Source organism: Sphaeramia orbicularis, chromosome 8, assembly GCF_902148855.1.
Source record: "Sphaeramia orbicularis chromosome 8, fSphaOr1.1, whole genome shotgun sequence".
NCBI lineage: Eukaryota > Metazoa > Chordata > Actinopteri > Kurtiformes > Apogonidae > Sphaeramia > Sphaeramia orbicularis.
Window position 1 is genome coordinate 32299972 of NC_043964.1, and position 14014 is coordinate 32313985.

The window sequence follows — 14014 nt, forward strand, 5'->3', positions numbered from 1 at the left end:
ATTTTCTCCAGAAAACTGTTAATTACAGTCTAATAACAATTAGCAACTGATTTACACTAAAACATGTTACTGCAGATCAGGTTTATCAAGAGCAGCAAAGTTATAGCAATGGTATGAACTGCAGTGTTTGGGATGATGCATAAACTCCACTATGTTGGCTGACAACAAAACACATGGATAAACAAGAGAACAGCTGTAGAATAGATGTCCACTGGAGTGACCACTATGCATGAAAGGGGTAATATTTTTTTCAAACCCCGTCAACACTTCTTAAAACTCACTAATTTTCAGAAATTTAATCTTTTAAATGCCAGGTCAAAGACATGATGCCAATATTACTTATGAAAAAAAAAAAAAAAAAAAAAAAAAAAAAATATATATATATATATATATACACACACACACACATATATATATATATATACACACACACACACACATATATGTATATATGTACACCATTGCTTATAAAGTTGGAATTCATTTTTTTTTTTTTTTTTTTACCTCTTATGAAATGATTGTGCCAATGTAATTTATTCTTGATAAAGTGAAGCTGGGACTCAGTATGGAGGCTAATCATTGCATCTGACCAGATGATTATTGACATGTGTAAATAAGAATAATAATAGGAATGTGACTGAAAACAAAATTAATCCAACTTTATTGGTATCAGTGTACTGTGTAATAGTGGGGGATGGGCCATTTCTGGTGACAACATAGATTTCATTGCAATTGCATTTCTATGTAAGATTAAAGAATGTGGTTTCAGTTTTAGTCAATGAGGAACCTGCACAAAAACTAACGCACTGAAATCAGCGCTATGGCAAATCTTTGACACATTCAAGACTGATATAATATAATTTCACATCCTTCCATCATGTATCATATGGAAAATATCTGATATTTTACGTTGATTTTTAATAAAACAAGTGGCATCACATTTCCAAACTGACATTTCAAGGGTTATAATTATAATTGAACAATTAGTATTTTAGAGCTGAGCTTAAGTGGTCTAGGAGATTTATACTGAAAAAAAAGAAAAAGAAAAAAGTATTGATATAACAATTCGATAGAGGGTCTAAAAAGTGTCTATTGTGTACAATAGAAATTATTATACATGTCAGAAATGAAACATTCTTGTATACATTTATAGCATAAACTCTATACAAACATAATTAACACCAAATCAAAAAAGAAAAATGACAAAAAAGGTAAGTAAAGACCATTAAAACTTTTATTTGGTCACAGCAAAAACTCATGGATGTGTACATATTTAAGGCTGTAGAAACAAAACAGTGATCCAAGTGCAGGTGACATTAAGCGGTAATTCACTGCCTTCTCTGAACTTGAACAGTATGAACAGATATCCTGAGTGCTTTCACTGTAGTTTGTGTGGAAAATGAAAACATACACAGCCTTTACAAATATACCAGAAGATTCTATTTTACATGTTAACCTCATAAAAATGATTATGATTCATAGCTGCTCCTCAAAAGCAGTTTCTACTTGATAAAACACTTTGCAAAAGGCAAAGCTGATTGATAAATGAGGCTACAAAGCAAACTGTACAAAAACAAACCAAATTACACTCCAGCATATTTTAATATTACAATAGCTATATTGACTTTTAAGATCTAGTGCATACTTTAAAAGCACCAAAAGGCAACACGCCCATGTTTGGATGTGAGGTCATTTAGTATAGTGCCCTTCAGGTTAGAGTACATTTTTCATATTCAGTCATGTTCAACTTGAAGAAAACACGTGAGCATTAATGTGTGACTGAGGACTATTGTCAAGCTCATAAAGACACAAAGAGAACAGTATTTATGTTACAAAACTCTCCCAGCACTACAATCAACTTGGAGAGTAAAACAGATGTAAACAGTAGGGTCACACACTGAACATCGGCCTCTGTTTGATCCTCAGAACATGTGGTTTCTGCTCTGGTTTAGGGGAAGTCTTCTGCAAGGTGCTGTAGACTGGTCTTTTGAAGACCCAGGTGGATTGCGTCCAGGTAGTGTAAGAACCTGAGAGAGGAAAATAACACTAGATTTTACTGTGGGTCCATTCATATGGCTGTGCAATATGACAATATATACTGTTACAACAGAAAATCATCTGTTTTCCTGTTATGTATTTAAATATTCTTCCAAATAATTGTGCTTCAAGTCATTCTTTTTGCAGCAATGTTTTATTATATGGACAATGTGTTTTCTTTAGTTGTTAAATTCCATATTGTGAACCTTATTTTGCTGCTGTATCTGATCATTTTACTTTACTGCTCCATTTCGAACTCTTCTACTATATAAGACTATTACTGCCCTGTATTTACTTTGGTTTTTGGCTGTGATATGCATCAGTTATGTGGAAATGAAATGACTTTATCAAAATGTGAGAATGTGGTCATATACCACAGCCGTCACAGCAATAAATACAAATCACTTTACACTTTAACACATTTCAGATGTGCCGGTTATAACACTTGGTGCCTACACAAATAACCTATCATCTAACCAGTCAGCTTCCTGTTCAGAGGAACTCAACCACATCCTTCCCACAGCTGATCTTTTAGGTTTTCTATGCGCTCACCTTCGTTTGACTTTGCCTTGCTCCTTTAGCTGCTCTGATCTGCAGATGGTGCGCAGGGCTGGTAGGTAGTCAAGAGCAGCCGCCGGCCTGTTGCCCACAGTACCAAACACTCCTTTGAGCATCAGGTCTTCCATAACCTCCATCCTCCGCTGGACTACCCTGAAAGATAAAACATGACCTTTGTTTGAACTCATTTAAACTGTGGTTAAACTAAAAATCAGGATTTAATTTAACCTCCTAAGACCCAGCTATGAGTTTCATGAGTTCATGTATGTAGACAAGCTTCACGGCTTTATTTAAAAAAGAAGCTGTCTATCACAAAAGGACATTCACTGAAAAATAAATTTAAAATGTATCTGTAAAAAAAGTAGAACCGTGTACTGTCCTGGGCCTAAGGGGTTACAGAGTCTGTTTCCAGTGCTCATTGTATGACTCACTGAGGTTGACAGGGGCTGTCCTGAGTAAAGCTGTAACCTTCACGATGAGGGGCCATGGGGAGGGACATTTCTGCTGCAGAATCCTTTCTGAGCTCCTCATCTAGTTGCTGCACTTTCTCCCAGGTGTCTGTCACTGCGAGTCGACACTTGCTGAAGCTGAGAGCCTCCACAGCTGCCTGGATCTCCAAAACACACTCTCCTGTCATCCAGTTCCCTCTGCTGCTCTCGACCCTTGACTCATCGCTCAGCCCATCTTTCACCATCGCACCCGTTGGGATCATCCCTCTGTGAATGTCATCACCTTCTGAATGAAGCAAGGAGGAGTCCATATAGGACATGTCGTCTAAGAAGTCAGCTATGGACTGGAGACACTGGGAGATGGGGACACTTTTCACCTGCTCCTGAGGAGTCAGTGGCTTCCTTTTCACCTTCTCAGACACTAAACTCTCTTTGACTTTCTCTGGAACATGGGGAAGACCCTTCTGCTGGCAGAGAGACAGAAAACCATCCTCTGAGTCTGAATCTGATTGCAGTTTATCCTGGTCAAACAGACGGTGCCTCTTCTTACTCTTCCTCATTCGGTTTGACACTTTAACTGGACTGGCATCATCAGAGCAATCAGAGTCACCTGTGTTTAATAACCTGCCGTGGGATGGCAGTTTGTCAGACTGAGGCTCCTGTGGATGAACAGAAGGCTGGTCTTGTGAATCAGGGACAAATTGCTCCGGTTTGTGGACAGAAATAGTTAACTGTGTGAGTGGTAAAGGTAAGAGCTTCTCCATGTTGGAATAGATTAAGTCCACTCCTCGCTGCTTGCTTGCTGTCAGAAGTCTCCAGCAAACCGCATCCTCCACCAGACTCTGGCTCTGTTTACACAAAATAAATCACGTCAATAAATCATACTTACTCTTACCATTGTATGAATGAATGAACACTTTACCTTTAGCAGTTCCCAAATGTCTACGGCAGGTTCGATGTTCAGCAGGCCGAGCATGCTCTCAGTGCAGCCGGAGTCACATGGGGGTAGAGTGGACGTCACTTTATCAGTCTTGACTTCTTTAGTAATGAGGGGGAAAAAAGAGAATACTTATTTATACTTAAACATATTGTCTGCATCTTACTTCCAAAAATATAAATAAATCAATACAAGAACAGGTAATATTAAAACTTAGTTCTTGTAGGTTTCAAAGTTAAATTTCCTATCCTTTCACTTCAGTGTTGTCTCCTAGTGAATGCAAGCCAGTATTGGGAGATGTTTTCCTGTTGGTTTTTGGAGTGTTTAAGTATTCATAGAAATAACATTCATCAGTTTGTCTTCGTACCATTTTCACTGCTGTGTGCTAATGGCCTGGTTATGTGTTCGCCGCCTGCACTGCGAGTCCAGAACTGCAGCTGCAGTAAGCTCTTCCTAATGTCACAGCCGTTGAGACTGAGCAGAGACTTGATGTCCTTTAGATCAGTCCGCATGTCCTCGGCTAAACACAGCAGCTGCAGGTAGGTGCCCACGTTCAACTGTTCAGCAGAAGATACGCAACAAAAAACAGAACGATCAGATGCACATGTTCAACTGTGGTAAATGAGACACCTCTGTTGACTAGCATACCACTAAAAGCCATATTATTATTATTATTTTTTATTATTATTAATAACAGTGACATTTCTCTGCTCACCACTGAGGGGGTTCTGAAATGGATCTCTTCAAAGTTTCCGTCAAACATGGTGCTGAAATTCGGATCTATAAAACACGATAGGATTCAAACTCAGACACAATAAACTCTACATACACATGCACTTTGAGCCTCCTCCTTCTACTCACCGCTGGTAGTGAGGATTACCGGCCTCTTGGTAGTGCTCATGAACGTCTTGATGGCAGCTAGGAACCCAGAGTCATCCTCAAAAATAACATCTACTTCTTCAAAGAGGATGAGCGAGGTGGCGGTCTTCTTGCTCTGCTCTTCGTTGCTCTTCTCCTTTGCTGTGGTGGCAGTTGGGGATTTGACTGCTGGGTCTTTGCGCTTGCTGACTGCTTCATTTGACTTTGTGATTTTCTTGGAATCAGCTATACGAAAAGAAATAAAAGCAGAAAAAAATTAAAGGATATTACATGAAATGAAACAAGTGAAAAAGCGAGCAGAGTTTACCGATACCCCACCCGGTTGCACAATACTCTACCTCTCCTGCTCACTAATACCCTGCCGACCCAGGGATTAATCTAGAGTCTCAACTTTCCATGTTTTCAAAAACTTTTCCAAAATAAAATAAAAAAATAATAAATAAATAAAGCAAATTGAGAGAAAGACACCTGTAAAGAACACGCGTGTGGAATTTGAAAAGAATTGGGTGAATAATGTCCGAGAAATTAGTCGGACAAATTGTCTATGTGTAAATTTACAAAAATGTATTTAAAAAAATCCAAAAATTGAAATTCAGCCATCAAACTGCTCTGCTCCTCTCCTAGTGCTAAAAAACATGTGTGAGAAATTTGAAGAGCTGGGTGAATTGTGTCTGAGAAACCGGATGGATCTTGGACGAACAGACAGAAGGATGGATGGAATTCCTGGTATATCTATATAATAATATAATAATAATAAAATTAGTCAAACAAGCAAACTTAAAGTATATTTATTTACCCTTTTGTTCATTCTTCTTAATGTTGGGGGCCTCCTTGTTGGCAGGTTGACCCATTTTGAAGAAGTTAGCCAAAGAGGTGGGAGCCAGCGCTCCTTTTTTACCTCCTCTTGGGGACTGGGGTTTCCTGGGAGAGGAAACAACCCTGCGGGGAGAATTAACCTTTCCTGCAAGATATAGGAAACATAATTCATGTCCATTCAACACATTCTGACAACAATCCTCTAATTAGAGACCGTCTCAGATGTATGTTGGTACATACTAGGAGAGGATCCAGCCCTGACTGAGCCTGTGCTGCTGCTCATGCTGTAGCTGTTAAAATAGGTGGGCTTGTGGGCGTTGATCCCCTGACTATCCACCTGGTGGGACTGCGTGGCCTCTTTCAGTTGGGACAGAATCAGACGGCCACTGCGCTGAGATGACGCATTCACCTCAAACACCTGCAGACACCAGTAAACAGATCAGGAAATAAAGACATTAAATCCCACACAAGCAGATGTATTTACTGGACAGGACTTAAAAAAGCCTTTGCACCTTAAAGCCCAGCTCCTGTGCACAGGCGTACACTGCGGCGGTCTTTCCTACTCCAGTGGGTCCTGTTATAAGGATTGTATTACACAACAAGTCCTCTCCATCCTGGGAGTCGTCTTCTCCACAGTCCCAGTCAGAGTCTGCAACAAAGAGTCACCATTCAGTTAAATCAAACATGTAACTTAATTTATTTTAATTTAACAACAATAAAAAATGTAATTTCCCACCAATGCTGCCTTCCTCTTGTTTTCTCTCTTTCTGCTTTTTTCTGTCTTCTTTGTCTGCACGAAGTTTCCATTCCTTTAGCCAACTGTGAAATAATGGAACATAAATCACTGTAATAATGAGAGGCTACTGACAGAAAAAGGATTTTAACTGAATCCGTTTTACTACCCACCTGTGCAGTCGCTTCACTGAGGCCGTGTTGCCTATGATTTCACTAGAATGCTGGGGCTGATATTTGTCTGTCCACAGCACGTCCTCCTTCACTACATCTGTCAAATGAGAAGAAAATAAAATGTCACTTCCAAGGAAATGTATAGATGCCAACTGAATGACTTTATTAAGCAAAATGAGTGCAATCATTCCTTTGAGAACATTTGTACTCAAATGGTTTTGCAATGTGGCCATGGTTCCCAGATATGTTCCAATTTAAAGTTAATAATTCGCCAGATATTTTAGACAATATTTTACATCCGAGTACAAACAGATACATGCAAGTAAGTTGTCTAATAACCCAGCAGTTAAAATGTATGTTACATTTTCATTGCGCCAAATAGTTAGCACTTGGATTCTTTACATAAAAATAATAAGAAATAGTGGGGTTTATCTGAAATTATTTGTAAAAAAGTGTAATTTAAGACTAATGGTATGTCAGTAAAATGGATTGTTTTTTTGAATACCTTTATACTTCTATGTCAATGTGCTTTGGTGCCTCACCTTGTTTCTCAGCATCTTGTCCTACAAGTAAGTCATCTACCACGATCACAGAGTCATCTTCAGATGGGATGGGAGCCCTTTTGATTGAAGGCTTGGCTCCTTTTTTCACCTCCTCCTCCTTTAACACAGGCTTCTGTCCTCGTCTTGTACGTCCTTCCCTTTTTGTTGGTTCTGCCGCTGCTTCAGGTTGGCAAACCTTCTCTCCTGAACGAGTGGCCCGCTGCTTTTTAGCCATCTTTCCTGTTATCTCTCCATTGTCATCCTTCCTCTTCCGCTTCCCTCCCACTGCTTCGGCTGGCACTGGGGTGCTTGAGACATTGGTCGCAGCCTGTAGTTCTATTAATTAACATAAAAGGGGTGTTCAGGATAATTGGGATTTTAAGCCAAATCAAAATGTTGTCTGTGTTTAAGCCTAGTATTGAAAAAATTATCTAATTAAAAGAAAATCACTAACACATGCATCATTTTTGTAGTAGATACTAAACGTTAAAGTTAATTCTCATTTTACCCATCCTAACACAGACTGCACCTAGCATTAACACTTAACAGTCATTGAAGGCGCTCAGGCACCTTCATCAGTACCATGGTCAAAGGACACTGACATGAGAATTAACTTATGTATGAATGTCTTTGATGACAGAGGAGACCTGTGCATTTGCAGTACACAAGGCAAACTCAACAGAGAAAGGCAGACTGGGAATCAGACACTGAATGTTCTAGCTGTGTCAAAGTGCTAACTACCACACTGCCCAATCTTCATTTACTTTACCCACTATTACAGAAACATGGATAAAAGTCATATTGAATCAGTGAAGTGATTAAGGGAGATGAGCAACTGCATTTCAACAGTTACAACGTTACAAAATTCTTGCATTTGTTTGGGTGTGTAATATTTGTGTAACAGCTGTTTGTCAGACTGACCTGAGGCTGTGCAGTGTTGGTCGCTGCGTCTCTTCAGGAAGCTGATGATGAATTTCTGAGCAGGGAAGGGAGGATTAAAGGCGTTGACCTCCTCCATCAGAAGCTGACGAACACTTTCAGAAATCTCTGGCCTCCATCCAGAACCCTTGAATAAAACAAATACTATCATGACATATTGGGTTTGATGCATGAAATGTATTGTGAGAATTAATTGTCAAAACTTACAAACAAATAAATAAATAAATAGAGGTGATTGAGACACAACAAAAAAGGTAGCATCGATCAACAAAACAGTGGTTTGTGAAATATCACCACTGCCGAACATATGACTTTATCCTGTTCACCCAGATTAACATACCCTTTGACAACAAGCTTGACGGGCTGGTGCCATTTTCAGGCTGAAGGACTTAGTCACTAATGACGGTGGGTTTGATATTTGGCACCAAAGCTCTTTCAGATGACACAGCAATGACGAGTCAGGCCACGGCAGACTCCAAAAAGGACAGTCTGTCAAAGCACAACAATTGTTCAGTTCTTCATTAATAACAACTTAATATTTAACAAACTGCCTTAGGATAGATAACGCATCACCAGGTTTTTCACTAAGGAAAACTGTACCTTTTGGGGGTTGATTCATGTGTACAGCAGGTTGAAAGGAGGAACAGGAGAGTGTGTAAGCCTCCTTGGTGGCTGCAGTTTTAGCGATTTGCTTCCTAAAGGACTCAGGCAGGCCACTCTTCAAGAACTCTCTTCGTGCTCTGAACTGCTCATCATCCTGGGAATTTTCTGAGCCTTCGTGGCTGCTTTCATCAAAAATGGAAACCACCACTGAACTCTTCCGAGCAGTTTTCTCTTGACACATTTTGGAGCCTGTAAGACACATAATTCAACACAACAAAAATAAACAGAAAATACAGCAAAAATACTTAAGAGTAAATGGTGATTTGAAGTACGGGAAGACTACCTGGAGGAGCCTTGACATCTTTGCAGGCTGGTGTGGTTTTGCCAAGAACATCATTAAGACTGCGTAAAGCCTTGCGGGTTTTACTTTTTTCTGGTCTCATCTGAGGAGTTTCAGTCTGGTCCTCCTCCTCCTCCAGGCAGATAACAGAATCCTGACAGAGTAAATCATACACACAATTTTACAACTTCATCTACACATAGCAATACCTGCAAAATTGAGTTGTTTTTGTTTGTTTTTTTTTTGTTATAAAGAAGCCCAAAAATGGTAAGAAACACTGATTTTTTTTTTCATGCAATACCTAAACATACTGCAACATACAGTAAACAGGTGTTATCAGTCAAGGGTAGTAAGACTTAGAATACCATTTCAGCTGCAGTAGGAGAATTCACTACTTTCAAAACCCATTTCAAATGATAGCTGAAGAGGACGCAGATCTGTAATCATTAATTTTATACCAATATGTGCAATATTTAATCTTGTACATTATATTAATCTTATTTTTGTTTATGCCAGGGACTACAGATGTAAAGTAGCCTTTTGACCAATTCTGGCATATCTACATTGATATGTTCATCACTATGCACTATCCCCTTTTAAATAAATAAAACACCACAAAAAACATTAAATTATCAGCTATTTCCGAATAGGTGTAATTATTGACTTGATGACCCTGTAGAATACTTAACATACACTAATCTGGTTTCATTGAATTGCTGCTTCAGACCTCAAAGACAATAAAATATGAGTGATCTTGGTCATGACAATATATTAAATTGTTATACCTCATTCTCACAGTAGCTCTTCTTCAACGAGGCCTCAGTTCGTGATGAGCGCCTTAAGGTCCTCTTCTCTGTGACAGAGGTTTTCTTACTCTGCTGAATTGCTTTTGCTTTCTCCACCAACTTCTTTGCCTGCTTTGCTTTTTTGGAGTCCTTTGTCATCTGAAATTATTGATAAAACAATGTTGGTTTATCCTCATAAGTACTTTATGGCCTAGTGTATGCACCAAATAGAAAACAATGATTTCATACTTACTCCACCTTCTGCTTTGGACACTGTAATGTTTTTATGGACTCTAGTAAATTTGATCCTGATGAAAAAGAAATAATTAAACCTGATTAGAACAGAGAAAAAATACACAACACTAAAAATGCCCTTAACAAATCTTCACATATAGAATTGTATGAATTTTCCATATACTGTGAGTCACCTGATAGGACTTTCTTTTCTGTCTGGGGGGCACACCACCTCTGCTTTAAAGACCCCGTGTCTGGACTTGTGTCTCTTTGAGGTAGAGATCTCCAGAGTGCTGTCCTGGGTTAAGGGTGCTGCATCCTTTGACCTGTCCTGTCTCCTGGTAGGAGTTTTTGGTTCAGGCTTGGACGTCTGCCTCACCACAGCCTCTCTGGTAGACCTCCTTACAGCTGGCATGGAAGGAGTTGAAGTAATGGGAAGATCTTTTTTGTCAACCTCTTCAACTATGACCACTGTTCCTTCCTCAGGAGCAGCTGCAGGTAAAGTAGTGGCCTCCTCTTTTTCTTCTTTAGCCATCTTTCGGCCTTTTCTTGCTGGTTTCTTTTTTGCTACTTTGTTCTCCTGAGAAGAAGCAGTAATTTTCTCACTAGAGGGTAGAACTGTAACATCATCCTCATTAGCTTTTTCTGTAGTATCCACAGTCTTCTCTCCCGCCTGCTTCTGCTTGCCTTGGCTCTTAACAGGCTTGGTTTTGGATCCATCCAGACTAGGCTGTTTGAAAGCAGCCATGAACTGCTTTCTCTCCACTTCACTGCACTTTGGCGTGGATTCACTCTCAAGCACAGCCAACTCTAGATCACCCTCTTGCAGAACAACGTTAGATTTCCTCTTGGCATTCAAAGAGGATGGTGAAAGCTGGTGTCCAGTCTCTGTTTGTGGAGATGAAGCTCCTTTTCTCCTTGTGAAGATAGAGGCTACTTTTCCCACAGCTTTGACGGGTTCCTCTTTGGGTGAGACTACATGTACCTCAGCCTGGACGGTGACAGTTCGGGGTGAAATTTGAATAGAAGGCTCCCCAGAACTAAAATTTTCTTCAGCTTCAGGTACACGCAATTGATCAGTGTCCTTTTCCTCAGCTTCTGTTGTAATTTTACTTTCATCTCCTTTACCCTCTTCATCCTGTAAGGCTTCTTCACTCTCATCCTGGCTGTGACTTCGCACAAAATCCTCAAAGGAGATTGTGACTGTGCTTTTATTCAACTGAGAAGTCTCATCTACATTGACTTCCATGCTAACATCACATAAGGAATTCTCTGACTCTTTCTCCTCCGGTTCTGATTGTTTTGTCTCTTGTTGCTGCTTCTTCCTAGCATTGCGTGCAGTAGTTTTCATCCTTTTTACTTTATCTTTTGAAGGTAAAACTGGGGATAGATTTTTAGAACTGAGGTCTTGTTTAGGTTTTATGTGGTTCCCACCTTTAAAGCAATTTTGATCTTTACCCTTCTGGTCAGCATGTTCAGTTAGAGCAGTATTCTTCTCTGATATTGCAGTTGTAATACAAGATTCAGCACAAAGCTGTCCCAACAGAACTGCTGTATCGCTGCCAAGGACAGTGCTGCTGCTGTTTGCTTCTGCTGCTGCTGATTCTCTGCCATCTTGTGGTTCTACAATAAAACAGCTGTCATCCTGTGTGGAGATAACAGTGTCTGCTTCCACAAGTTTCCTAGCAATTTTTGAAGCCTTTCTTCCCCGTTTCTGAGCTAATCGTTTCACTGCTACCTCTGGAGAGTTCCGTTTCTCTGTCTGACAGTTCTCCTTTGACTGTTCTGGTGAGCTGATTTTTTCTTTAGAAGACGGGGCTTTACGACTGAAGTAATCCATGATGTTGTTGGAGCGAGGAGGGGAAAACGGTTTCTCCACAGGTTTGGGTAGCGGAGAAAAGTAGTTTGTGATGGTCTTGACAACAGGACTTCCACCATCTTTACGGGCTTTTTTGCAAGGCTGTGAAAAGTAAAATCATTTAACATCAGATACCAAAAAAAAAAAACAAAAAAAAAAAAAAAAAAACTACAAGATGTATAGCATTAAAGAGATTGCAATGTAATATGTTATACACAGCTATTCACTGTAATAACAACAATACCTGAGTGTCAAAGTCCTCAATGACAGATGCCATAGCAACCACTCCAGCCATAATTTGCAAAGGTCTATAAGAAAGAATACAATGTCAAGTACATACGTTTTACACAAGTATTAATTGCAGTGTCTTTCCTGGAGTGACAACAAACCTAACTCTCCTAAATGTTACTTCAATATCACCAAATCAGCTGAGATGACAACATTTATTTCTCCCTGTCATTCTTGCAATGACACCATAAAAAACAAAACAAAGATGAAAGAATGCTCTTTGAGGCATTAGCCAGCAAAACATGAAGGCCACAACATTATTATGATGTGTGTTTTGAAATTTCAGGAAGGTATAAGAAACTGCTTGGGATGTGTCAGCTGCAAAATTCTTGGCAAATAACAATAGATTTAACCAAGAACTCTTCATAACCAATGTAAAAATATCTCCTACATCAAAGTATTAATGGCCTCTATTACATTATCTCTGAATGAACACAGATTGGAAGTCACATTTATGAGAAAACCATCAACATAACATAACAGATTCATATACGATACTTGCATCAGCAAAAAGACATCCTACAAAATATGTTCCTGCATCCCTAGACACTGTTCATGTTTTTTATTTGTTAATATTATGTTTTATGTTACAATTTAATGTTGCAGACAGCAAAAATATCCAAAATGTTTGGGATTATGTAGTGTCAAAAAGTGCTAACACATCAAAACATACATTATTTAAAGCAGCCACCTTTACTATTTTTTAACCACGTATAATGATTTTCAATTAAAATCTGTGCATTGTTAAAAGCTATTTGGTGTGAATTCATTACATTTTGGCTGTTATATTAAGCCAAATTGCATATATAAAAAACAGCTCACCTTAACAAAAAAGAAAACACAATCAACTGATAATTACTTTGCCATATTAAGGACAACAGTAATATTTAATCAGCTACATCAACCTTTTTAGAAACTATGACGCTATAAACTTCATACTGTGATTTTAAGCATTTATATATAACATACTAACCACGAAACGCCAGTATAAATTGCCCATCCACAACAGATTTATTCGTCGTATAATATGGAGGTCACTGTAGCAGATAAAATCGCAACAAGTAAATTTAAAACTTATATTATGTCAAACATGGCGCCCAGAATGATGGCAGTTTTGTGGCAAATAATAGACAACTATCCAAACAGTAAAGATGAGGACAAACACTCACCTATTCAGGGCAGAGACAAGCTGTGAATCCACTAAAGACGGGTGTCTCTTCTTATTCTCTTTCTCGTGTATTTGACAGGACAACAAAGGCCAAAATCATTGTGAGACGCAAACGACGAGCTGTTGACAACATACATTCATTTGACTGTAAAACAACAAGCTAGCAGAGTTCTCCAGCTGCTCCTCTCAAACCACTTCAGCTCTTTCCAGGTCTCAAAAACCCTCCTAACATTTCCCACATGTTACGACAGCCTATGGTCCAAATCCTTACACAGGTAATTTACAAAACGGTGAAAGTCGAAATCTAAAATACATCTTTCTAGGCGTATGTTGCTCTTTCAAAAACGCGCCAGACCAACTGTGGACGAAGAGCGCCAAATTTACGTGACCTTTGCAAGGAACAGTTTCCACCAATCAGAGCACAGGAAAGGTGTGCGTCATTGTCTGACGTAGAAAGATGGCGCCCAGGGTCAATGAGGAAGAGAGGTAACAGAGACAGACAGCGACCACTACTGGCAGTTACAGGTCAACATTTTGATTACAATTACAATTTTCTTTATGTTTTTACACTTATTTAAAATAGCCTAAAACAAAAACATATTTGTGCAAAACATAATTTCAGGTGTAACTTTTGGATGAAATAATAGTAGCTGTTTGTAGATTATCTTTCTACTG

At 39.1% G+C, this 14014-nt stretch overlaps 1 protein-coding gene across 3 annotated transcripts; it reads right to left on the reverse strand.

The window, feature by feature from the left end:
- Window positions 1-1212: 1212 nt before the first annotated feature.
- Window positions 1213-13717, reverse strand: atad5a (ATPase family AAA domain containing 5a). Of its 3 annotated transcripts, none has more exons than XM_030141703.1 (22): window positions 13341-13717; window positions 12128-12191; window positions 10220-11985; window positions 10045-10099; window positions 9792-9950; window positions 9010-9160; window positions 8664-8915; window positions 8404-8552; window positions 8046-8190; window positions 7125-7463; window positions 6583-6679; window positions 6413-6495; window positions 6189-6325; window positions 5917-6094; window positions 5657-5821; window positions 4843-5085; window positions 4697-4761; window positions 4349-4538; window positions 3967-4082; window positions 3027-3892; window positions 2590-2748; window positions 1213-2027 (listed from the first exon to the last, which is right to left on the reverse strand). In XM_030141703.1, the coding sequence occupies exons 2-22, from the start codon at window positions 12176-12178 to the stop codon at window positions 1949-1951; spliced, it is 5445 nt and encodes a 1814-aa protein (XP_029997563.1). In that variant the 5' UTR covers window positions 12179-12191; window positions 13341-13717; the 3' UTR covers window positions 1213-1948. The 3 variants fall into 3 exon arrangements, with proteins under 3 accessions (XP_029997563.1, XP_029997562.1, XP_029997560.1); XM_030141702.1 differs by having other exon boundaries at window positions 7125-7460; window positions 9792-9952; window positions 10038-10099; XM_030141700.1 differs by having other exon boundaries at window positions 9792-9952; window positions 10038-10099.
- Window positions 13718-14014: the final 297 nt, after the last annotated feature.